This window comes from Lynx canadensis, chromosome C1 (assembly GCF_007474595.2).
Source record: "Lynx canadensis isolate LIC74 chromosome C1, mLynCan4.pri.v2, whole genome shotgun sequence".
Taxonomy (NCBI): domain Eukaryota; kingdom Metazoa; phylum Chordata; class Mammalia; order Carnivora; family Felidae; genus Lynx; species Lynx canadensis.
In genome coordinates this window covers 7845422-7871754 of record NC_044310.1, presented here as the reverse complement: position 1 = coordinate 7871754, position 26333 = coordinate 7845422, and the positions used below count along the sequence as shown (strand labels likewise).

The following is a 26333-nucleotide window of genomic DNA, read 5'->3' as shown; positions in this document are numbered from 1 at the left end:
AACTTTGCGCGTGCGTAGTGCGCGCACGTCGCGTCGACCCGAGGCGCTCTCGCGAGAAGAGCCGTGCAGGCTGGGAAAAATGGCGCCTCCCAGCCCCCGGGAGCCCAAGGCCCAGTCGGCCACTAGCGCGGCCAAACCCGACGGGGAGATGGTGCTACCGGGCTTCCCGGACGCGGACAGCTTCGTGAAGGTAAGTTTGCTGTGCCTCTGGGGCATCGGGAGCCGCCCGAAGTCGGCCAGAGGTAGGCCCGGATCCAGTCGGCGGCCGCCCAGCCGGCCGCACGCGCGCTGCTGCCGGCCCCGGGTAGGGATCGAGAGGCCGCTGTCCGAGCCGGGCACAGTCTTTCACTTCCCCTCCCGGGCGGTGATCGCACGCGAACACTGAGGGACGTCCCGCTTCCCAGGACCCTCGTTCTCACATTGAGCCCATGCAGCCTCGGGTGTGGAGAGCCGTGTCAGCGTCTTGGGAAGGGCTTTCTTGTCACCCTGATGTCCCCAGCCCTCGGGCCCTCGTCCCCGCCCGGGCCTGAGCCACCTGACCAACTCCCCAGAGGGGCTCGGCTGCTTTACGCCGCACGGGCATCCTCCTCTCCCGCGGCCGGGATGATCGTCCTTTCCTCTTATGCGGTGCAGTCCTATATAATCCCAGACCCTGGGTTTAATGTCACCTGTAACAGCTGCCACCAACTCAGCCTCCTCTGGGTGCCTTAGAACATTTACCATTGCCTCCTCGGAGGAACACAGAGAGGGTTCATCTAAATTATTTGTGTAATGCTTTTTAAATATGAACAAACAAAAGTAGGTTTAATTATGCCTCGTGCATAACTCTTACAAATCCACAAAACTAAAATAATTTGTAAATTAGCACCGTGTATTCCCCCAACCTCCACTCAGCTAGGTGGATCATCATTAGCAGATGTCATTATTAATTCATTTGTTTGGCTGGGATCGTTCCTGGACCACTAGCCATGGTCCTGATTGGGTGGCGTTCGTGCTCACCAGCTACCATGTGTCCCACCTCCTTTCTCTCCCGCCACCCCCCCCAACTGGAACCATTCGTTACACAACTCACGGTGGTGTCGTTTGGCCTTCATGTTACCAACCATGATTTCTTTATGACAGCATTTCAGGTTTTTTTCTCATGATCGCACCACAATTAAAATAAAGAACCACTTGGCACTAACTGGAACATAAACACAAGTCCAGTCGTGGGCAGTGATGGTTATACTTTGGTCAGTGAAAGGGTCTAGAATGTTCTTACGTTTTAGATGCTTGCCTAAATGGAAACATGGAAGTCAATTCCCATAGAAAATTCATGGACCTGAATTTGAGTGGTAATAATGGTAACACTTAGGTGCTTACCAAGCACTACCTTTTCTGATTTCATTAGCTCATTTAATCCTTACAACAGCTCTATGGGGTTCACACTTTTATTATGCCTCTTTTTCAGAGGAGAAAACTAAGGTCCAGATAAATTAAACAACTTACCCAAGATCACAGCTGATAGGTAGCAGAGCCAAGATTCAAACCGAGGCCATTTGTTTTTTTAATGTTTGTTTATTTTTGAGAGAGTGAGAGCACGGGGGAGGGGCAGACAGAGAGGGAGACAGAGGATCCGAAGCAGGCTCTGCACTGACTAGGGAGCCCGACTCAGGGCTCGAACTCACGAACCGTGAGATCACGACCTGATCCTAAGTCGGACGCTTAACCGGCTGAGCCACCCAGGCGTCCCCAAACCCAGGCCATTTTGAATATTAGTCTTGTATGTATTTAGTCTTTCTCTCCCACTCTCCCAAGAATGTAAGCTCCAAAACTTGGTTCCTGAGGTAAAATCAGCACTAAATGAATATTTGTTGAATGTGTGAAGATGCATCGTCTAGCACAATGTATTGTATATAGTAAATCTTGAGAAAAATGAGCTTTTTAAAAAAAATTTTTTTAACGTTTTATTTACTTTTGAGACAGAGAGAGAGCATGAACGGGGGAGGGTCAGAGAGAGAGGGGGACACAGAATCCGAAACAGGCTCCAGGCTCCGAGCTGTCAGCACAGAGCCTGACGCGGGGCTCGAACCCACGGACCGCGAGATCATGACCTGAGCCGAAGTCGGCCGCCTAACCGACTGAGCCACCCAGGCGCCCCTATTTTAACATTTATTTATTATTGAGAGAGAGAGAGAGAGAGACAGAGTGTGAGCATGAGAGGGGCAGAGAGAGAGGGAGACACAGAATCCGAAGCAGGCTCCAGGCTCCGAGCTGTCAGCACAGAGCCCGACGCGGGGCTCAAACTCACAGACCACGATATCATGACCTGGGCTGAAGTCGGACGCTTAACTGACTGAGCCACCCAGGCGCCCTGAGAAAAATGAGCTTTTGAATGAATGGGGACCCGTGTTTAAAATATGCTTGTTATAATAAATAGATAAAATGCTTGTTTTGGGGTGCGTGGGTGGCTTAGTCAGTTAAGCGTCTGACTCTTGATCTCGGCTCAGGTCATGATCTCACGGTTTATGGGATTGAGCCCCAGAACGGGCTCTGTGCTAACAGTGCAGAGCTGGCTTGGGATTCTCCCTCCCTCCCTCCCTCTCTCTCTCTCTCTCTCTCTCTGTGTCGCTCTGCCCCTCCCCCACTGCTTTGCATGCATGCACACACGCTGTCTCTCAAAATAAATGAATAAACTTTAAACAAAAAATGCTTTTTTTCTGGTTTTTGACAGTTTGCTCTTGGGTCAGTGGTGGCAGTCACCAAGGCATCTGGGGGCCTACCACAGTTTGGCGATGAGTATGATTTCTACCGAAGTTTTCCTGGTTTCCAGGCATTTTGTGAAACACAGGGAGACAGGTTGCTTCAGTGGTGAGTACTCTATTATTTTATTATAGTGAGAATAATGAATATAAAGAAGACGATAATTTTTCCTAGATTAGTTTGATCTTAATCATATTTTTCTGTGCTATCAAGACCTATAACATATAAAAATGAGACAGTGGGGGAACCTGGGCGGTTTAGTCGGTAAAACATGTGACTCTTGATCTTGGGGTTGTGAATTCCAGCCCCACGTTGGATGTGGAGATTACTTAAAAAAAAATAAAACCCTTGGAGCGCCTAGGTGGCTCACTCAGTTAAGTGTCTGACTCTTCGTTTAGGCTTAGGTCGTGATCTCACTGATCACATGATCGAGCACTGTATTGGGCTCCACATTGACAGCATGGGGTCTGCTTAGGATTCTGTCTCTCTCTCTCTCTCTCTCTCTCTCTCTCTCTCTGCGCCCCTCCCCTACTTACGCACTCTCTCTCTCAAAATAAATAAATAAACTTAAAAAAAAAAATAGGGGTGCCTGGGTGGCTCAGTGGGTTGGGTGTCCGACTTCAGCTCAGATCATGATCTCACAGTTTGAGTTCAAGCCTTGTGTCGGGCTCTGTGTTGACAGCTCACAGCCTGGAGCCTACTTCAGATTTTGTGTCTCTCTCTGTCTCTTCTCCTCCCCCACTTGTGCTCTGTCTCTCTCTCTGTCTCTCTCTCTCTCTCTCTCTCTCTCTCTCAAAAATAAACATTTAGGGGCGCCTGGGTGGCGCAGTCGGTTGGGCGTCCGACTTCAGCCAGGTCACGATCTCGCGGTCCGGGAGTTCGAGCCCCGCGTCAGGCTCTGGGCTGATGGCTCGGAGCCTGGAGCCTGTTTCCGATTCTGTGTCTGCCTCTCTCTCTGCCCCTCCCCCGTTCATGCTCTGTCTCTCTCTGTCCCAAAAATAAATGAACGTTGAAAAAAAAAAAAAAAAACATTTAAAAAAAAAAAAAAAAAACATTTAAAAAAAATTTTTTTAGGGGCATTTGGGTGGCTCAGTTAAGCATCCAACTCTTGGTTTCAGCTCAGGTCGTAATCTTGCAGTTCATGAGTTCAAGCCCCACATCGGGCTCTACGCTGACAGTGCAGAACCCGCTTGGGATTCTCTCTCTCCCTCTCTCTATGCCCCTCCCCTGCTTGCTCTCTCTGTCTCTCTCAAAATAAGTTAATAAACAAAAACATGTTTTTAATAAAATTTAAAAAAATTTTTTAACATTAAAAAAATAAATTTTTTTAAAGAGTGGATTTTTCTCATCTATTTCATTTTTTTATTATTTTGTTTAATGTTTATTTATTTTGAGGAAGAGTGTGTGCACATGCAGGGGAGGGGCAGATGAGAGAGAGAGAGAGGATTTTGAGCAGGTTCCGCACTGCTATGAGCACAGAGCCTGACGTGGGGCTCGATCCTGCAAACCCATGAGACCATGACCTGAGCCAAAACCAAGAGTCAGAGGCTTCACTGACTGAGCCTCCCAGGTGCCCCAATTTTATTTATTTTAGAGAGAGAGTGAGCGGAGGAGAGGGGCAGAGGGAGAGAGAGAGTGAGAGAGAATCATAAGCAGACTCCATGCTCAGAGTGGACCCTGATGCAGGGCTTGATCCCACGACCTGGGATCATGACCTGAGCTGAAATCAAGAGTCAGGTGCTCAACTGACTAAGCCACCCAGGTCCCCCAAGACAATAGATTTTGATTAGGGAAATGTTATTTGGTACCTTTTGAGTTTAACTTTTTTTTTTTTTTTTAACATTTATTTATTTTTGAGACAGAGAGAGACAGAGCATGAACGGGGGAGGGGCAGAGAGAGAGGGAGACACAGAATCAGAAGCAGGCTCCAGGCTCTGAGCCATCAGCCCAGAGCCCGACGTGGGGCTCAAACTCACAGATCGGGAGATCGTGACCTGAGCCGAAGTCGGACGCTCAACCGACTGAGCCACCCAGGCGCCCCAAGTTTAACTTTTAAAAAGCATATTGACTCTTGCACTATATATGAATCTTTTTGAATAACGTGGGACTTGAAAGCCTAGATCCAAGAGTCTCTCATACAGCTTGCAGGGACATGAGGATTAGCTTTTTAATAAGAGTATGAGGACAGACAGTACACAAACAGTGTTTTTGTTTAACTGTCATGTGACAGTTAGAGAATCTCTTTTAGATTTCATGATAAAGCAATGAATGCGGAGTGTATTATTTACATAGTATGATGCATTCTTTAGAATTTAAAGGAAGCTTTCAGTAATTTCTTCCATCCCTTCAATTGACAGGTGAGGAACGTGAGTCTGAGTGAGATTTAGGGAATTGCCCAAGGCCACACAACTTTGCTATAAGGGTGCAAATATTATTAGTTTGATCACAAAGTATCAGGAACAGTCTAAGCCAAGCCTTTCAAGCTTTCTCTCAGACTGGGAACAAATGAATAAAGGTATACAAACTAACCTTGGTTTTCCTGTCCTTTTAGCATGAGCAGAGTAATGCAGTACCATGGGTGTCGAAGCAACATTAAGGACCGAAGTAAAGTGACAGAGTTGGAGGACAAGTTTGATTTGCTGGTCGATACCAACGATGTCATTCTGGAAAGAGTGGTGAGTGTTTCACCCTACTCTTAAGATAATTAACAAATGGGGGCATGTGGCTGGCTTGGTCTCAGGGTCATGAGTTTGAGCTCCATGTTGGGCATAGAGATTACTTAAAAATGAAATCTTTTAAAAAAAAAAGATAATTAACAAATGAGGAGCTTTTGTATTATTAAAATATGAAAAGAAACCCCAGCATCTGAGGAAATGAAAAGGAAATTTAGCATTTCTTTTTTTTTTTTTAAGTGTTTATTTATTTTGAGATAGTGGGGGAGAGAGAGAGAGAGAGAGAGAGAGAGAGAGAGAGAGAGAGAGAGAAAGAGGATCCCAAACAGGCTTTACACTCAGCACAGAGTCCAGCGTGGGGCTCGGTCTCACGACCATGAGATCATAACCTGAGTCGAAATCAAGAGTCAGATGCTTAACTAGCTGAGCCACCCAGACGCCCCAGAAATTTAGCATTTCTTGTTCCAATGACATTCCCTTCCTGACAGTTGGCCTTTTTTCCCCAAAGATAACACAGTTGTCTTCAAATAAGTTACTTCAACCTATCACTGCTCAGTGCAGGCCTGTTAAGAAATCCACGTTCCAGGTTTGCAAGTCCTATTTGCGTTGCGAGAGAAGAGGCTTCTGGGTACAGAGCCTAACCAAAATTGAGTCTTTTTTTTTTTTTTTCACTGTTATCTACTATCTGCTAAACAGCCTGATTTGCATGATTAGAAGGAGGTGTGGATCATATGATCTGGCTTACTGTCTACTTAGGCCCAATTCTACAGCAGAGTTATTTACGGAAATACACAGAGATCGTCCAAAACAAATTGAACCCTCAACCATGTGACAGCCCTGCAGATATTCAAATCCCACACTCCTGTCCTGTGAAGTCATCCCTCTCATAGTCTCAATGCCCACGGGTCCTTCAGCAGTTTCTCATATTTTATGATTTCAAGTCCGGCCATGCTACCACTTGTCACCTGGATGCCCAGACTGATACCCTGCGTCTGCTTCAATGGGGCAGAATGGACCAAACCACCCTCCATCCTCCCTCTGAGTACCATCCTTCCTTATTTAATAGCTACAGTCTAGGGTCTTTTTTGATTCTTTTTGTGGGCCAGATCACACTGTTTAATCATTTTTCAATCTTCAGTTCAACTGAGAGCCGTCAGGGGAACTGATCAAGGGTTGGGAGTGGTCAGTTGCTGCCCTGTCTTTGAGCAAATAATGTTTTAATTATTTGGGCTGACTTTCTTGTGTGTGTTTATATATGTTCCCACGCATGATTCTTTGAATATATTTCTTTTTTTTTAAGTTTATTTATTTATTTTGAAAGAGAGAGAGAGCAAGTGGGGGAGGGGCAGAGAGAGAGGGAGAAAGAGAATTCAAAGCAGGCTCCGCACTGTCAGCACGGAGCCCAGTGCAGGGCTGGAACTCACAAACCGCGAGTCCGTGACCCGTGCTGAAACCAAGAGTCAGACGCTTAACCCACTGATGCAGCCAGGCGCCCCTGAATGTACTTCTTAAGAATGTCAAATAATTAACCTGTTAACCCTGAACTGTTGTCTCTTGCCCCTAGGGTATTTTACTGGATGAGGCTTCAGGTGTGAATAAGAACCAACAGCCAGTCCTCCCTGCAGGATTACAGGTCCCCAAGACAATAGTGTCCAGCTGGAACCGCAAGGTGAGGGAGGCTTTTCAGATGGACTAGAGCTTCTAATGTCAGCTTTACAATAGGGCCCCTGGCCGTGCAAGTCTGCATTTCTGTTCTGATTCATTGGACACAGAACTGGCCACTGCCCAACTTGTTCTCGTGGACAGGCACAACCTAATTACCTCTTCTCTCCTTTGCACCCTGCAACCTAATCCACAACATACACTCTCAAATGAATGCTCTTGGAAGGCAGAAATGGGATTTATATTTCTCATCGATGAGTTGCGGCGTTATAAGCTATTTGTATTTGTTATCATAGGCAGGAGAATATAGCAAAAAAACAAAATCTGAAACTTTCCGGTTGCTTCATGCCAAAAACATCGCCCGGCCTCAGCTTAAATTCCGAGAAAGGATCGACAACTCCAACACACCATTTCTTCCTAAGATCTTCATCAAGCCCAACGCTCAGAAACCCCTCCCTCAGGGTAAGTCGTGCAGGCTCTGCCTAAAGAAAGCGGGAAAAGTCTCCCCCCGCCTCCCTGTCTTGGAAGGAGCCAGCTAACTCCTCCATAACTAGACAAGATGTGAATGTATTCACCCCTTTTGTGATGGCATTTTTGTTTTTGTTTTTTAATGTTTCTTTTTGAGAGAGAGAGACAGAGTGCGAGTGGGGAGGGTCAGAGAGGGTAGGAGACACAGAATCCGAAGCAGGCTCCAGGCTCCATGCTGTCAGAACAGAGCCCAGTGTGGGGCTCGAACTCATGAACTGTGAGCCGAAGTTGGATGCTTAACTGACTGAGCCACCCAGACACCCTGGGATGACGTTTTTGTTGCTCCTTGGGTCTCTAGCACTCTCTAAAGAAAGGAGGGAACGCCCACAGGATCGTCCAGAGGACTTGGATGTCCCCCCTGCCCTGGCTGATTTCATCCATCAGCAGAGAACCCAGCAGGTGGAGCAGGACATGTGAGTATTTGCCTGTCGGGACTTTCTGCCGTGAGTGATTATTGCCTTTATGCCACATTCTCACTCGGCTTCACTCTTGTAAAATATATCCGTGTAAACAGAGAATCTGAGGCATGGGTGATTGTTATCACTATCCTAACAGTGGATCTCTTTGGTCAAACCTGCTGGTGTTCACAGAGGGCCTGCACAGGTGACATCTTGGGTAACCGTCACCAGTCCTCAGAGGTAGCACTCGCTCTCACCCCCACCACCCCCTCCGAGAGATGCTGACTTCCCACACAACCAGAACTCGAAACCTCCAGTTTTCTTAAAACTGTCCTTCCTCTAGGGGCGCCTGGGTGGCTTAGTCAGTTAAGCGTCCAACTTCGGCTTAGGCCATAATCTTATGGTTCATGGGTTCGAGCCCTGCGTCGGGCTCTGTGCTGACAGCTCAGAGCCTGGAGCCTGCTTCGGGTTCTGTGTCTCCCTCTCTCTGTGCCCCTCCCCTGCTCATGCCCTGTCTCTCTCTCTCAAAAAAATAAATGTTAAAAAAAAAAACCTGTCCTTCCTCTCTGACATTCTGCCTTTCTCACCAGGCATGAGATAGGCTCCCGCTAATAAAGTCAGTAGGGAGACGGCATTTTTCACTGGCAGTGTAAGCATCTGCAAAAAACTGCGTAGGGGTGCCTGGGCAGCCCAGTCGATTAAGCATCTGACTATTGATTTTTGCTCATGTCATGATCTCCCAGTTCATGGGTTCAAGCCCCGCACTACACTGACAGCACGGAGCCTGCTTTGGATTCTCTCTCTCTCTCTTCCTCTCTCTCTGCCCCTCCCCTGCTCACATACACACTCTCTGTTTCTCACTCTCTTGAAATAAATAAACTTTTAAAAATTAATTAAAATTTAAAAAAGAATAATCAACTGCTTAAAATAGACAAAGGGACCTTGCCTTCCGTATGAAAGAAAAAGGTGGTGATGACTTTGCTGGTGTTGGTCTTTTTCTCACATATAGCTGGAGTCTGCCCTAGCGGCATGCCCTCAGCCCCAGCTCTGCACCATGAGGCCACAGGCAGGTGCAAAGGAATAAAGGTGATGACTCATGGCCCTGCCCTCAAGGAACTCAGAGATTTAGGGTTTTTATGCAAGTAGATGACAGAAAAACAAAAAATAGAGCCTTTAGCATATGACCAATTGAGATACCTGCCCCATTCCCTCTCTCTCTCCACAGGTTTGTGTTTTTTCCCCCCAAACCACAAGGAATTGCACATTGCACATTTTTTTATCATCCACAGTGGCAGTCATACAGTGTTTTGAAATAAGAGTTCAGGTTTTTATAAATGAGATTTCGGGGCGCCTGGGTGGCGCAGTCGGTTAAGCGTCCGACTTCAGCCAGGTCACGATCTCGCGGTCCGTGAGTTCGAGCCCCGCGTCGGGCTCTGGGCTGATGGCTCAGAGCCTGGAGCCTGTTTCCGATTCTGTGTCTCCCTCTCTCTCTGCCCCTCCCCCATTCATGCTCTGTCTCTCTCTGTCCCAAAAATAAATAAACGTTGAAAAAAAAATTTTTTTTTATAAATGAGATTTTTTTTTTAAGTTTATTTATTTTGAGACACAGAGAACGCAAGCAGGGGAGGGGCAGAGAGTGGGGAGAGAGAGGGGGAGGGGGAGAGGGCGAGGGAGGGAGAGAAAGGGAAAGAGAGAGAGGAGAGAGAGAGAATCCCAAATAGATTCCACACTATCAGCACAGAGCCTAGTGTGGAGCTCGAACCCATGAACCTTGAGACCATGATCTGAGCCAAAATTAAGAGTTGGACACTTAACCGACTGAGCCACCCAGGTGCCCCATGAATCAGTAGATTTTTAATTAATCACAGTATAAGGGTGAACCAGTATGACATGATCTTTTTTTTTTTTTTGATGCCCTTGAATTCTCACTGAAATAATGGTGCTTTTTATAGAGAGAAGATATTTTCACAGTGTTCTTTGCTCATTTGTCTTGACAAATTGGATTAAAGCAGTTGTTCTTCCTTGAATCACAAAACTCCTCAAAAGGACTTTTCTTTTTGTTTTGTTTATTCAGGTTCGCACATCCTTATCAGTATGAACTAGATCACTTCACTCCACCAGATTCAGTCCTTCAAAAGCCAGAACCCCAGGTTAGCATCCAAACTGAGTTTATGGATGATGGCCAGGTAGCCCAGGAAAAATCCAATCAATGCAATCTTGGCTTTCTTTAAATATCTTTTAAAGTGGAAGGTTGCAACTTTGGGTCATTTCTTGAACTCCTAATTCATTTTGTGCTTTAGCGAAGGATGATTCGTAATGTTCCTCTCTCTTCCTACCTGTACGTTCATGCTCCAGTTATATAGGCCTGTGGGAGAAACACCCTGCCATTTTGTATCCTCCCTGGACGAACTGGTGGAGCTCAATGAGAAGCTCTTGACTTGTCAGGAGTTTGCGGTAGACTTAGAGGTAAGTTGTGAATGACCTTGAGTGAAATTTTACATCCTCTATGAGTGCACCTACTTGAGGAGTATAAAATGAATACCATCAGATCTATTTTTTGGCAAAGACCAATCAGCCTTGTAACTTTTATAGCTGGCCTCCTAAAATGGGTAAAGGAAAGCCTAGCAAAATCATTTTTCCCTGTTCTCCCCTCTTTCCGGGTTTTAGCACCACTCCTACAGGAGCTTCCTGGGGCTGACCTGCCTGATGCAGATCTCCACCCGAACAGAAGACTTCATTGTCGACACCCTGGAGCTCCGAAGTGACATGTACATTCTCAATGAGAGCCTCACAGACCCCGCCATCGTTAAGGTCAGCCAGCCTTTTCCAGCCTTGGCGCATAAGCGCAGGATTTAAGTGCTTTCGTTTTACTGTTTCATTATTTCAACATAGACCTGGTGACGTGGAGAGAAATCATTGTAATTTCCTGCACTCGGATCCCCCACGCTAAACTGCTTTTGTTTCTAAGCCCCAATTAGAACAGCCTAAGATACAGCTTACAGCTCGTTACCACCCGGGGCGACGGTACATCATGTTAAGGATTCCTGCAGTGAGCCCATGCCATCAGGATCCTGCGGACTTAATGACTATCCTTGAAGCTAGTGGAGCTGTTTTCTCAGAATTACTGGCTGTTAGCAGTTTCAGACTTGAAGAGTGTACCATTAGGAGTGTAGAAGGCTGTCGGTCCAAATTAAAAGAAGCGTTTAAAACTGAACCCATCTGAATCTGCCTTCTGGCTTCTAATTCCAGAGTTATAATCCCCTAGAGGTAGAGTGTGTTTCGGGGCACAAGTGGCCTCGTGCACATTGTACCCCCTGACTCCGGCTTTGTTTTCAGGTCTTCCACGGTGCCGATTCAGACATAGAATGGCTACAGAAAGACTTCGGGTTGTATGTAGTGAACATGTTCGATACCCATCAGGCAGCACGCCTTCTTAACCTGGGCAGGCACTCGCTGGACCATCTGCTGAAACTCTACTGCAACGTGGAATCCAACAAACAGTTTCAGCTGGCTGATTGGAGGATACGGTCAGTTTGTGCTTAACGAGGAAATGCTGATGGCGCAGAAAGCATGGGTGCCCATCAGCGTCTCGTCCCCGCAGACCTTTGTTCAGACTGTGACGTTAGCCAAACCTTGAGTTGAATGTCGCTGGTCTTTCTTCCAGCTGTTTCCAGCACAGCTGGAAGTTTTAGGGTGACCACGTGGAGTGTATGTAGGGCTATCACACCATGCTTCTCGGGAATAGAGGTTGGAAGAGGTGTGCCGTGTTCGTGTCTGTATCCCTGCCAGTCTCTCGTTTGAAACTCAGATCTCTGCAGTCGGGATGGGTGAGTGCGTGTGTGCGTGCGTGCGTGTGTGTGGTGAATTCCCAGAGGTCTGAAAGAATTCTAAGGTATGTAGGTGATCGCACCTTATAATGAGTATTTACTAGAGTGTAAGATTTTGGTGGAGTCCTGCCACACTTTCCGGGGTTTGGGCTCAGCTCGATCACTGTCAGGTGGCCGGCTTCCTGAGTTTGCAGCTGTTGTATGAAGCAGCCTCCTCCAATGAGCTTTCCTCCAGTTGTGCACACCAGAACTTCCAAAGAGGATCTAACAAAGCCCAGATAGAAGATGCAAACTGACAAAGCCTGAAAGCCACTACCTGTTATTTAACCCTTGCCATGTGCCAAGCACTGAGCTAAGAGCTTCGGGGATGTTGTGCTGGGTGGTCCCCACAGCAGCCTGTGAGGTGCCGGCCTTCATTTCCCAGGTGAGGAAAGTGAGCCCAGTGACTTGTCCGAGGACAGGTGTTGACAGCTAAGATTCAAACTCGGGATCCCAGGGTCTCTATTTTCAACCACATCGTTACCTGCTGCCCTTTCTCCCCAGCCGTGGAGACAGTGGCTTGTCCTGTTAAGATGTAGGAAATGTCGCCATAACTGGAGTATTGGCTGTGATACTAAAAGGAGCCAAAGTCTTATTAGCACCCTCAGAGCACATAGCTTACATTGCCACACCCGGGGCAGAAACCAGCAAAATTATTGCCTCTGTTGCAATTCTAGACCTCTGCCTGAGGAAATGCTCAACTACGCCCGAGATGACACCCATTACCTGCTTTACATTTATGATAAAATGAGGCTGGAGCTGTGGGAGCGAGGCAACCAGCAGCCCGTGCAGCTGCAGGTGGTGTGGCAGCGGAGCAGGGACATCTGCCTCAAGGTACAGTGTCACCGGTCACGGCCACCCTATCTCGGGCCGGGTCCTCGTGCTTTGCTTTGTTCTTTACACAGAGGAAAAGAGCCAAACGTCTTCAAGAGCCCAGGGCACAATTCTGATTCCCATTGATCCTGAATGTTCTGTAATACATCGCAGAAATTCATCAAACCTATCTTCACGGACGAATCCTACCTCGAACTGTATAGGAAGCAGAAGAAGCATCTCAACACACAGCAGCTGACAGCCTTTCAGCTGCTGTTTGCCTGGAGGGATAAAACAGCTCGTAGGGAAGATGAAAGTTACGGGTAAGGGATTAGACGTTCTTTTAATATCTGCTCCTAGACTGAGCAGCTCGGGTAACAAGGAAATAATGGGCTTTTTTCTTTTCACCCTGAAAGTGTGTTATGTTTTCCCCTCCCGGGTTGTAGCCTTTTAATGGGGCTCGCTGGCTGAATTTAACGTGCTACCACTGTGTGTTTTGTTCTAGATACGTCCTGCCAAACCACATGATGCTAAAGATAGCTGAAGAACTGCCCAAGTGAGTCTGAGAACTGATAAATATGTTGACTTTCTCAACAGAGAAATTTTATCCTTCAAAAATCAGCCTCTCTGATAGTTATTACCCCAGTGCTGTTGACTCAGAGAAAATGAGTGCTCTAGGGAAGTTCACGAGTCCAAGGATTCAGAATTTCCTCCCTTGGACTGCCCAGTAGGAACTAAAGCTTCTGAACTGCAGCCGTTTTCAATGGTTACGCCTCAGATCGGATCCGCTGTGAGTCTGAGCCTCCAGTACCCACTCTGAAGGGAGGAAAGTGTCACAGATGCTCTCCTCTGTAATTTGGAATCTTGGGGTTTTGAATGCTTTATGATGTTCATTGAAGCATACGCAGAGAATCCAAATTCGTGATCTCTTGTTGACCCCGTTGCAGTGCAACGGCTCGGCAGGGCTGTGGTGCCCCTCTCCAGCTCTCCCTGTTAGCCGGAGGCAGGCTGCAGGGGCCACCTCCTCCAAGCTTGCCGCAGCAGAGAGCACATGCGGAAGCGGCTGGCCCCGACTGCCCCCCGCTAGGAGCTCGTCTCCCTGGTCTTCCCCTCAGCCGTAGCGCTCGGGCTTCCCTGATCACCGTGCTTGTCTGGAAGCCTCGGAGGGCCGTGTCCCGGAGTGATGAGTTTGTCCTTCCTTGTCTTCAGGGAACCCCAGGGCATCATAGCTTGCTGCAACCCTGTTCCACCCCTCGTACGGCAGCAGATCAATGAGATGCACCTCTTGATCCAGCAGGCTCGGGAGATGCCCCTGCTGAAGGTAAGAAGCTTTGCTGCCAAAGGTTCTCAGCTCACCAGGCTCTGTCTGCTGGCACCTGTGGTCTTCTCCATACATGATCTGGTCTCCGTGCTAAAGAGAAACCCCAGGAGGGGCACCTGGGTGGCTCAGGCAGTTAAGCGTCCACCTTCGGCTCAGGTCGTGATCTCGCGGTCCGTGAGTTCGAGCCCCGCGTCAGGCTCTATGCTGACAGCTCGGAGCTTGGAGCCTGCTTCAGATTCTGTGTCTCCCTCTCTCTCTGCCCCTCCCCCGCTCACACTCTGCCCCCCCAAAATAAATAAAAATTTAAAAAAAATTTTTTTTAACCCCAAGAAAATAATAGGGGCTAGGAAAGCCAGTAGACATGTCTCCTTGATGACAGTGAAAAGCTAAAGCTCATCTTTGTTATTTTATGATCCTGTCTTCAATAAGTCGACAGCAAGTAATGTCTAATGACTGGGCCAGTTAGCTGTTGTTGGGAGGCAGTTAACCTGGTGGAATAAAATGGATTGGGGGTCACAGCGCCCGGCTGGCTCGGAGGGGCGTGCGGCTCTCGATCTCAGGGTTGTGAGTTTGAGCCCCACATTGGGTGTAGCGATTACTTAAATAAATAAACTTAAAAAAAAAATGGATTGAGGGTCTCAGTCCAGGGAGCATGTTTTGGAAGCCTGGCAGGGGTCCAAGATGTGAAGTGATAATGTCTTGTGAGTTTGGCGGTCCCAGAAATGGAAGGAAAGGAACACGAACAAGAAGCGCCATCAGAAGAAAGGTCGATGGGAATTAGTAACAGACGATGAAAGCGACTGCCATTTTCTTTGAGCACTGGGCGAAGTACCCCGGCGTGTTCTCAGACTGTGGATTTGGGGATAGTGGAAGTGGAGTCTAGGACAACTCACTCCAAATATAAAGCCTAGGTGACTGGGAAAATAGGAGGGCCTCGGATAGAAATGGGGAATTCAGGAAGAGCTGATTTTGTGAAGGAGATGCCAAACTTTCGACAAACCCAGGTGAAGGCAAGCTAGCCAGCCAAAAGTCCGGTTACCTGCATCTCCACGCACGTGGCGCCCGGGTGCGGGCACGGTGGCGGATGTGTGTGTGTGTGTGTGTGTGTGTGTGTGCACGCCTGTGTCGATGCTACAGCATGTTCAGATAGATTTACGTGTCTTGGTTTGTATTGGGGGGGGGGCAGTTTTTTTTTAATCTTTATTTTTGAGAGAGAGAGACAGAGACAGAGACAGAGCGTGAACAGAGGAGGGGCAGAGAGAGAGGGAGACACAGAATCTGAAGCAGGCTCCAGGCTCCGAGCTAGGAGGGGACAATTTTTAACGGTGTTGCCTCAGTAGTAATATTGGTATATGGTAAACCGTATTTGTAATTTTTTTGAAAGATTATTGACCCAGAAAGACTTAAAATCAATTCCTTTAGGATGTGTAAAGATATACACATCTCAGTCCTCGTGTTAAAGTTTCCTTTGTTGGCTCTACAGCTTGTCCACGGAAAGAGAAACCCTGGTCTCTAGACAAGAATCTCTTTCAAGCTCTTGCAAATCTGCTGCGTCGTCCCTTGCCATGAGAAAGGCTTTCATTCTTTCGTTCAACAAATAATTATCGAGTACCAACTGATCATATCGCCAGGCGCTGTAAGGGATGAAGGACAAAAGAAAATCTCTGGGCTCGTGAACGACAGTCTAGTGAAGGGCACAGTCTATGCCAGGGAAACACGTGCGGGCGCCCCACTGGCGTACCTTTCCTCAGATGCTTTTTGTTTTTCCTCCTCAGTCTGAAGTGGCAACCGGCGTGAAGAAGACCAGCCCACTGCCCAGTCCCGAGGTATGGTCCTGCATCTGTCCTCTCTTTCCGGTGGGCGGGCGGGGTGGGGGGGGACACCAGTCAGAGCCGGTGCAGGACAAACCTCCCTGTCCAAGGCAGCCCCCAGCACAGTAGTGAAAAGCTGCTGCATGCTTGCAAGGCTTTCATGAGGCCTGTCGGTTTCTTTCTGACGCAGAGATTGGAGAATGTTCTCTTTGGACCCCACGACTGCTCCCACGCCCCTTCAGATGGCTACCCTGTCGTCGCAAGCGACGGTAACGTAGAGGCCTCTGGAATGTCCTGGAAACTGCCTTGCACGCTGTCCGCTAGGCTTTGACCTTATTGACTTCCATCCCTGTAGGGCCCGTGCCCGTGCAGAAACAGGCAAGCCTCTTCCCTGACCAAAGAGAAGAGGACGCCCCTCCAGAGACCAAATGCCTGATCGCTACCGCTGTCATCACGTTATTTAACGTGAGTAGTGGGACTCGCCGGTGAGGTGATGTAGACCGGCAGGGATTTGTTGGCTTTACCAGACAGGCTATGTGCCTGGAGCGTCGCATCCACTGTGGACACTAATGCCAGAAGTAAAACCCAGGCCGGAGGGGACAGGCGTGGAGACAGATCTGCTAAGCAGTCTGTGAGAGATGGGCGGAGGATTGTCTCCTGAGCTCTGTGTGAAGAGATCCTCGAGGAAGGGTTAACATCTTGACGAGAGCGCTAACGCCTGGCGGGGAGGAGGGCGTGGGCCACGGTGATCGGTAAGCAGGACCTTCCCGACAGCCACAGTGGAGGCAGCTTGACCTTCCCAACAGCCACAGTGGAGGCGGCTCGGCCTGAGTCCCGGAAGGGGCCGGCTGAGCACTCTCGTGAGCGTAACGCGCTGCTCATTGCGCCCCAGCACGCCCCGGTGCCATCCGCATGTGCTCTGGATGCAAAAGAGGCGGCTTTGAAACGCATTTCTCTATGCTGGCCGATTAAGGAAAGCGAAGGGCAGGATATGAGGGCACTGGGAAGCGGGGAGATACGTGTTTCCCATCCCAAAGAGGGGCTGAGTCGTGGTAGGTCGTGACCCCATCCAGTATGGGACCGAGTGTGGCCAACCTGGGTCAGGCCGTGTTCCCGGAATACGTACTGGGTTGTGACGGAGCCTGTCCCCGTCTGTCCTCCCTAGTGGGTGTTTCTGCCAGTACTGGAATTTCAGGCTGTTTGCAAAGGGAGGATGAAGGGTGTGGTTGTTGGTCAAGATAGGTAGATACCAAAATGACCAGGATGAAGGGAAAATACACAGGTACGACTGAATACTGCCAACAACAGAGGTGGTAGAGGAAAAATTCAGAATTTCTGGAAAGAAAGAGAAGCAAGTGTCTGATCCATTTGGACAAAGACGAGGATCGAGCTTAGCAGGTGTTCACGTGAGAAACAGCTGGGTGGTTCCGTAGGTTCCAGAATCACCCCAGAGGCGAGGCCGCAGCCAGGGAGACAAAATGCCGCCTGCGAGACGTGGTGCCTGAGAGTTAACTTTCTCACTTAATCACATAAACTTAGATTGGGTCTGGCTTCAGTAACTCGTGACCAGAGAAATCTGGGCGCTTTAACTGAGTCATCAAGGTGACTCAGCAGCTACAAATCCGAGCATGAACTTGGGGCCATGTGAACAGGGAAGCGCTGTACTTAACAGACCGTCGTGTCTCTGTGCCCTGGGTGGCAAGACTGCTACCACAGAGCACGCGGAAGGATAGCATGCATGCTGAACCCGGTTGGAAGCAACACCCTGGTGCAGAATTGTCCTGATTCCCCGCAAAAGTGTGTAATTTTTTTCATTTGTGAGTGTCCGGTTACAACCTCGAGTTCTAGAGCCAGATGGACCTAAGTTTAAAGTCCTCATTGTGCCGCTGTTAGCCGTCAGGGTCTGGAAGACCTAGCCTCTCTGTGCCTCAGTTTCCTCATCTGTAAGATGGGGAGAATAATACCACATACTTTAATAGTCTGTAAGGACACAGTGAGAGTTCATTGGTTTAATAAATAGATGTTAAGTACACCCCACTGTGTGCTATTACAGGCTATTACAGTGCTTTATGCAGACGAGAGCCCTAAAAAATTAGCCAGTATTCTTATTACTGTTACGATTATGCCGTTGCTTGTATCGTATTGCCACAAAATGATGACGGTGATGAGTTGATCGTTTTCTGTTTGTCCCTGCAGGAACCTAGTGCTGAAGAGAGTGGAAAGGGCCCACTAACAGTTGCACAGAAGAAAGCCCAGAACATAATGGAGTCCTTTGAAAATCCATTTAGGATGGTAAGTAAGCGTTGTGTATCTAGTTGAGGGCTGACGGAACAGGCAGAGGTTTCTGCCGCCGTAGGGGCCTTTTGCCTGGAAAAGAGGCCGACAGCCCAGGAAAGAGGGAGCCCCTGAGTCCAGTGTGTCCGTTGTCCCTGGTGTCCAGGTTGGGATGGAGTCGGGATCTTCTCAGATGAAACCGGCAAGGATACCTCGCTCAAATGCCAGTGAGCTATGGCTCGGCTGATGCTCTGAACGAGGCCTCCCATGCTGACACCAACCGAAACCCCCCGTCCAGTTCCTGACCGCCTTTAACACGACTGTTTCCGTCCCTCCAGTTTCTGCCTTCTCTCGAACGCCGCGCTCACGTTTCTCAGGCAGCGAAGTTTGATCCGTCATCAAAAATCTATGAAGTAAGTGGACTCACCATCCTTTCCAAGAGTGACTTTCTAGGAAAAGGAGACTTCTTAATTATCTGAACTAGCTCTTGTCTTAAGCCCATCTTGAACCTCCTGAATACAGAAAACGCTTTATATATAAATACATATAAGCATAGCTTCTAGAGAGAGGGGCGAGAACTTTATTCTGACTTTCAGAAGCATTTGGGAACCTTTTAAGAAAGAGGCTTTTGGGGGTCTTTTTAATGTTTTTTTTTGTTTTGTTTTTGTTTTTGTTTTTTAATTTGAGACAGAGAGAGACAGAGCATGAGCAGGGGAGGGGCAGAGAGAGAGGGAGACACAGAGTCTGAAGCAGGCTCCAGGCTCTGAGCCGTCAACCCAGAGCCCAACGCGGGGCTCGAACTCACAGACGGTGAGATCGTGACCTGAGCCAAAGTCGGACGCTTAACCGACTGAGCCACCCAGGTGCCCTGAGGCTTTTGGTTTTAATTGAAGTTTAATTTATATGTCACAAAGTGCACAGATGTTAGGTGTACAGCTTGATGCCTTTTTTTCCTTTTTTTTTTCCTTTTTTTTTTTAATTTACATCCAAGTGAGTTAGCATATAGTACAATGATTTCAGGGTAGATTCCTCAATGCCCCTGACCCATTTAGCCCATCCCCCCCACACACACACACCCTCCAGTAACCCTCTGTTTGTTCTCCATATTTAAGAGTCTCTTATGTTTTGTCCCCCTCCCCGTTTCTATATTATTTTTGTTTCCCTTCCCTTATGTTTGTCTGTTTTGTTTCTTAAAGTCCTCATATGAGTGAAGTCATATGATATTTGTCTTTCTCTGATTAATTTCGCTTAGCATAATAGCCTCCAGTTCCATCCACATAGTTGCAAATGGCAAGATGTCATTCTTTCTGATTGCCGAGTAATACTCCATTGTATATATATACCACATCTTCTTTATCCATTCATCCATCGATGGACATTTGGGCTCTTTCCATCCTTTGGCTATTGTCGACAGCACTGCTATAAACATGGGGGTGCATGCGTCCCTTCGAAAGAGCACACCTGTATCTCTTGGATAAATACTTAGTAGTGCGATTGCTGGGTCGTAGGGTAGTTCTATTTTTAATTTTTTGAGGAACCTCCACACTGTTTCCCAGAATGGCTGCACCAGTTTGCATTCCCACCAACAAGGCAAAAGAGATCCTCTCTCTCTGCATCCTCGCCAACATCTGTTGTTGCCTGAGTTGTTAACGTTAGCCATCTTGACAGGGGTGAGGTGGTATCTCACTATGGCTTTGATTTGTCTTTCCCTGATGATGAGTGAAGTTGAGCATTTTCTCATGTGTCGGTTGGCCATCTGGATGTCTTCTTTGGAGAAGTGTCTATTAATATCTTTTGCCCATTTCTTCACTGGATTATTTGTTTTTTGGGTGTTGAGTTTGATAAGTTCTTTGTGGATCAGCTTGATGCATTTTTATATATGAATATTACTTTAAGGCTCTTATAGATGACAGCTTAAATTTAAAACACTCTGTCTTCTGTTGTTTGGTTTGTTTTTAATAGCATAATGAGGAATAAGGAAATACCTTCCCTGGAGCCCCATGAGATGTTCCTGGGAGCCAGCGTTGTTAATTGTCTGTTAAAAGCCTTCTTCCTTCCTGCAGGAAGTTCCTGCTCCAGTCAGATGGACGGCCTGGCTCCGTCTGCCTCCCGCTCTTTCGTTAGGCACCAAGGGTCAGGCCAGAAACCTGACGGGCCCCTGCCCTGTCGCTGGTGGTTAGCCTCCTGCCTTTAGAAATGGGGAGTCAGGTGGATCTTATGCCTTCTCCCCCACTTCCCCCACCAGTTGTGGCCCATTCGGCAACTGTACGTCCCTTACCGTGCTTCTGTCTAAGGTCAGCGAGATGCGTCCTGACCGCAGGCAAATGTTCATACAGAAGCAAACGGCCCTGAGAAGTCCTGCCTTGAATCCCAGCTCCACCATTTGCTAACCGTGTGCCTTCAGACGAGTTATTTAGCTTCTCTGAACCTATTTCCCATCTCAAAGTGGGGGTGATGATAATGCCTTTGTCCCGGGGATTATTAGAAGGGATTGAATGAGACAACGAACGGGAAAGCATCCGGCTCAGTGCCTGCAATACAGTTGCCCTTTGTCCTTCTTGATAAAGATTTTATAAATAAAATGGATTTTTGTGTGTGTGTGTGTCATCAGATTTGGAACTTCTGACTTAGAACGTGTGTAGTTGTTAGGTTAGCATGTCCGGTATCACCCCATTAAAAAAATACAGCGTTCCTAGGTGGCTGAGTTTCGGAGCGTTTTTGTCTTGTTTGTTTTCATTGTAGATCAGCAACCATTGGAAGCTGGCGAGCCAGGTGCAGGTACGCAAAGAATCTAAAGAAATTGCCAAGGAGAAGGCAGCGGAGCAAACAGGTAGCGCTCACTTCCTTGTAAGTCAGCCCGTCAGGGTGTCTGTCAAAGAACAGGCCTTGGACATCATTCTGTTTGTTCAACAAAGTGCCCGTATGACAGCAAACAGAATGGCACGGCCCCTGCCTGCGGGGCTCGCCTTTTCCTGGGGGACAGTGGACAGCCTGCCGTGAACGTTTGTCCTTTCAGATGGCCAGAGACACTTCCACTTTCAGATGGCCAGAGAGGGATAGGAGGTGCTCACTCCCTTGGGCACGGGGGAGCGGTGGCTGCTTCCGTGTGGCGTTTGGTGAAGGCAGTCTAATCAATGTGACACTGAGCAAAGACGGGCTGCTTCCAGGGGAAGCCCCACAAGTCCAAGGCCCCGAGGCGGTCGCTTGTCGGGCGCGCACAGAGAGAGGCCGGGAAGCCAGCGTGGCTGAGGGGAGGAGAGCAGGAAGGGCTGTCGTGAGGACACGGCTTGTACTCCCAGCGGACTGGGAAGCTCTGGAGGGTCTGAGTGGAGCAGTGACCTGCACTGATCTTCAGGGGCCACAGAGGGCCCAGTGGAGAGGGCAGGAGTGGGAGCCCAGGGAGGAGACAGGGCGGTAACCCAGGTGAGGGGCCGCTGGCTCGGAAGGCACGGTAGCAGAGCTGGGGACGAGCGGCTGGAAGCTGACGTTTCCGGTGGTGACACTGACAGCACTTCACGACGAGTCGGGTGAGGCACGTGAGAGGAGGAAGGGAGCCGTGGACGCCAGAAGGTCTGGGCCTGAGTGATTAGAAAGACGAGGGTGACCAGCAACAGAGTAAGAGCGCACAGGGCGCCGATTTGGGTTTCGTTCTGGTCCTCGATGTGCCGTGGTTGAGGTCCATCCGAAACGTCCTCAGGGAGGAGTCACGTAGGTGGTGGACGTCTGGCTTGGGCTCTCAGGAGAGGGGCAGGTAGGCCGTCAGATTGAGAGTGTGGGGAGAGCGCCCGGGCCTGAGCCTCAAGGCAGCCGTTCTTCCGAGCCTGGGGGAGAGGGGTCGGAGCGGGAGGCTGGGGAGCAGGGAGGGCTCCCCGGCTGTGGCGGCCCCGGCAGCCGGGGCAGCCGGGTGAGGAAGGAGGCTTGGCTGCCGGAGGCGGCAGCTCCATAGACAGTGCTCTCTCTTGCAGCCACCCGGGACCAGGCCAGGGAAGAGTACAAAGCAACAGCGGAACAGGCCGTGTCCGTCCGACAGCAGGCTGCCGTACGTGCCGGCCCTTCTCTTTCTTTTAGGAAACCCGATGCCCCTGGTTGTGGCCAGGATTTTCCTCGAATGGCAGGAGGGCTTGCCCTGTGGTTCAAATTAAATGCTATGTCTTCCCCGTCCATTTTGGCTTGTCAGTTAGCGCCTGCCTTATTTCCCCTCGAAAAAGTTTATATCGTAATTCCTCTTAGATGATTTCCTCTGTTGAATTTACGCTCAACAGACCGTACCCCTGACTCTAGTAGTAGATAAGGTGCTGAAGCTTCTAACAGCCAAGCCTGTTTACCGTCCTGCTCTGCCCTAGTATGTATTTCGTTCTCCACCCCGCTAGAGCCCTCCAGAGCGCATAGCCCATCTTTCCTCGGTGACCTGCCGTCATTCTCCAGCGAGGGATTTGTTCCACGTGGCCCTAGCCCTGCCCAGACTCACGGCCCGCACTCCCCTTCCAGCTGCCAGCACAGCGGCGGAGTCCCTAGTGGGACCATCCGTCTGTCTCACCCACCCCCGTGCTTCCTTCCCTCTACAGCTAGAAAGCGCCGCCAAGAAGAGAGAGCGAACGACAAGTGACCCGAGGACCACAGAGCAGAAACAAGAGAAGAAACGACTCAAAACTTCTAAGAAGCCAAAAGACCCAGGTCTGCCAGAAAAAGATTTCACCCCTTACGACTACAGCAAGTCGGATTTCAAGGCTTTCGCTGGTGAGGCCGGGACTGGTGCCCTCCAAGGAATGTCTGGCGCCTTAGGGGGGAGGAACTGTAGCGCGGAGAAAGCGTGTGCTAGGCACCGACTAAGCCCGAGAAGGACAAGGCACCGGCGCCCTAGGAGCCTGCAGCGCCCGGGCAGAAAGCGCCGCCCTCCCGTGCTGGGCCTTACTTGCCGGGGCCTCTCTGGTAGCGAGCGAGATGGCACGCGTGGTCTTTCCTCACTGTAGCTTGGGCCCAGAAACACATTTTCTCAGACACACAAACATGGTAAGGAGTTTACTGAAGAAACTGATGCCCGTGAGGTGCTCTGCGGTTCCTTGGCCCGTCAGAGTCCGTGTACGTTGGAGGGGCTACAGGCGGCGTTCCTGACTCTAGAGCAGCCTCCTTGGCACCACATCCCTTTGAAGAGAGAGAAGGTAGCGCAGGATTGTCACCTCAGAGCCCAAGTTCCCAACAGTGGCATCTGACCAGCACACAGACCAGAACGGGTCTCCTCGGTGGAAAAAGAGGCAGTGCTGTAGCCACCTGCCCTGAGCTGAGAATAGATCTGTGAGAAACGAGTGTTCGGGCTGTCCTTCTGTACTGGGAGCGTGACACGTGGAAATGTGTCAGCCATCGGCCCTCCTCGTAAAGGGGTCAGCAGGCTGACAGCCCCACCCTTCCTGAACACCGGGCACCCACCCAGGAGTCCGCCCGTTGGGTGTACTAACTCCTGTACGTGATCACTGGCGTCTCTCTTCTCTTACCTTCCAGGAAACAGCAAATCGAAACCTTCTTCCCAGTTCGATCCAAATAAGCAGATGCCATCTGGCAAGGTAAGACATGTATTTGACACCGAAAACTAGTAAGATTGTATATGTCAGCTATATTTTGATTGAAAATTAAAAAACAAAACAGAAGATACAGCTAATAAAAAAAAAGAAAAAAGGAAAGACAGGGCACCTGGGTGGCTCAGTCGGTTAAGCATGCGACTCTTGACTTCGGCTCGGGTCATGATCCCAGGGTCGTGGGATCGAGCCCCACGTCAGGCTCCGCATTGAGCGTGGAGCCTGCTTAAGATTCCCTCCCTCTCTTTCTGCCTCCCTCCCTCTGCCCCTCTCCCCCACTTACACACACTCTCTCTAAAATAAATTTTTACATGAAAAATAGAAATCTGCTTGAGAATTCTCACGTGCTCATGGTGCTTTTTTTTTTTTTTTTTTTCCCTCTTCCACTGCTGGGAAGAGGGCCCAGCTAGGAATCATCAGTCATCTTCCTTTGCATATCTTTGCCCTCACCTCATCCCTTCCCAAGTCCGGACAATACCCGTCAGCTCTTCCAGCAATAAAAAGAAAAAGAAAAAAAAAAAACAGCTTTTTTTAAAGAGGCCGTAAAGGCTGGCATACGGTTTGCTACCATGGGAATCACAGCCGCAGGCCACAGACACTCCTTTCTGTGCCGGCACAAGCCTGCATTCGCCCCCGTGGGTGTCGGTGCCAGTCGGAGCCAAAAATGGCCGAAAATTTGCACGCGGAGGCTGAGGCCCGTGTGGAGCCCTCCTGTCCCTTTAGTAGCTCATCCGGACGGCCTTTTCTTCAGAGCACCCAGAAACGTCCAGTGGAGAGAAAACCAGTCACACCGGCGGCGCTGGTGTCTCGGGAGGGCCTTCTGAGCTGTTTCCTGTGTCTCCTGCAGTCATGTTATCACTCAGCCGAAGTGATTTTTTTTTTTTTCTTTTTATCTTTTCAGAAATGCGCCATACCCAAAAAACTTAAACAGTCGGTGGGAAACAAAAGCATGTCCTTTCCAAGCGGAAAGCCAGACAGGTATGTGGCCAAGGCCGGCGTGGCCCCGCAAACCCAGCAGCGGCTCAGAGGTCTCAGCTGGAAAGACCCAGAGAGCCTCACTGGAGCAGATCCCTCCCGGTCACTCTAGGAAAGCCGAGCTGGGAGGAGGGGAAGGGACTGCCGAGTGCTGTTACTGTGTCCCAGACTCAGATTCCTGTCACTCACCACCTATCGCCACGCAGCTGCCTCGGGGTCACCTCCGAGCAGATAGGCTTGGAATTTTCCTAGATCAGCCCAATTCTGAGGAATGGGGGGGGGGGGAAATCAGTGAAGTAAATGTGGGTTGTCATTTAAGAAAATTTTAGTTAAGAACCTGAAACGCTTATCCTCAGGACAGACCCTGAAACCAGAGGACTCACCCCTGGGGGGTGGCCTGATGAGGGAATCTGCCTTTAGATCTTAGCCAGCACAGCCACCCTCGTTGGGCCCCAGGGCACTGCCCCAGCCCGCTCTTGTCTGCCAGGGTGGGGGGGCACCCTACTGCCAAGCTCAGTTGTCCAGGACCACCGCCCCCCCCCCAACAAACCAGGCTCCCCCAGTTGTGCATTAAGGTTTGCAAGGTTTTATGAACAGCTGAGAGCAGCTCTCCAGCCAAACTGGAAGAAGTAACTCTTGTTTTCATATTGTCTCCGCAGAGGTCTCAGGCACAGCTGGCCAAAGAGATAGCGCTGGAAGAGACCCCTGGAATTCCCCAGCGGAACTGAAGCACCAGACGGTGGTGCTGGTTTTGTACAGACTCATTTTTAAACCATTAAAAATAATTCTTACTGGAGGAAAGCGGGTTCCTGACTTTTCCTTTGCTGCCACCACAGTTCCGGCAGGAGAGGACAGATCCCACCCTGTTCAGATCACCGTCTCCGGCTGTCTGTGGGTAAGCGTGCCCTTGAGGATTGATTTCTGGAGAAGTCCAGAATCATTCCTGAGAGAGAACACAGGAGAATCTCCTATGACTCAGAAAAGGGCAGCACCCACAAAACACAGAGCACCCTGTTCATGGAGCATCGACTCTCCATTTTAAGACGGTTCCATGAGCCATGCTCCCTCCTTCACATGCCTTCCAGTCATGCCAGTGAAAGCCAAATGGTAAAGACCCCATGGCCGGGGCGGGGTGGGGGTGGGGGGGGGTGGGGGGTGAGGGGGCGGGGTGGAGCAGGGGTGGGGGGCGGCTGGTACAGCTTCAGAGCCAACTGTGGCCTCTAGAGGGCCCGGTCTCTTCCCTGTACCTGTCTCCCCACCCCCCTTTTTTTTTTTAACTTCCCCAATTAAAAAAGTAATAGCATGTTCACTGTAGGAAATGAGGAAAAGAGAACAATTATATCGTCTGTAACCCTACCACACAGAGATAAGCTTTCACGCTTTGGTAGAAAGGCTTTCTACTATGTGTGTGTTCATTTCCAAACTTGGATTTATGCTTCTGCAGTTTTTCACCTTTAAAGTTTCTATCTTTTCTCATTCCAAAATTCATTCTAGTTAAGCACCATTATTGAACATGTATATTTGCATTTTTATGTTCTTCTTAATAATGGAGCATTGAACTTCTTCAGAATTCCACTTGATTTTAATATCGAGATGGGATATTAAGCCAAGAAGGCACAAAATATACCATCATTTTTGTTTTCACAACTACTTAAACAAAGAACGTATTTTCATAGAAATTTTTCCCAGAGATCATCGAGA

General features: G+C 49.2%; 1 protein-coding gene across 1 annotated transcript; it reads left to right on the top strand.

Annotated features, from left to right (window-relative positions):
* The first annotated feature begins 52 nt into the window (after positions 1–52).
* On the top strand, positions 53–25433 carry EXOSC10 (exosome component 10). Its single transcript, XM_030327667.1, has 25 exons — positions 53–190; positions 2714–2850; positions 5294–5417; positions 6979–7083; positions 7373–7538; positions 7903–8017; positions 10077–10152; positions 10358–10468; positions 10670–10813; positions 11339–11529; positions 12546–12702; positions 12856–13004; positions 13187–13237; positions 13891–14002; positions 15778–15828; positions 16004–16082; positions 16169–16278; positions 18010–18105; positions 18426–18500; positions 20830–20917; positions 22053–22126; positions 22653–22824; positions 23584–23645; positions 24559–24635; positions 25292–25433. The coding sequence occupies exons 1-25, from the start codon at positions 80–82 to the stop codon at positions 25320–25322; spliced, it is 2664 nt and encodes an 887-aa protein (XP_030183527.1). The 5' UTR covers positions 53–79; the 3' UTR covers positions 25323–25433.
* Positions 25434–26333: the final 900 nt, after the last annotated feature.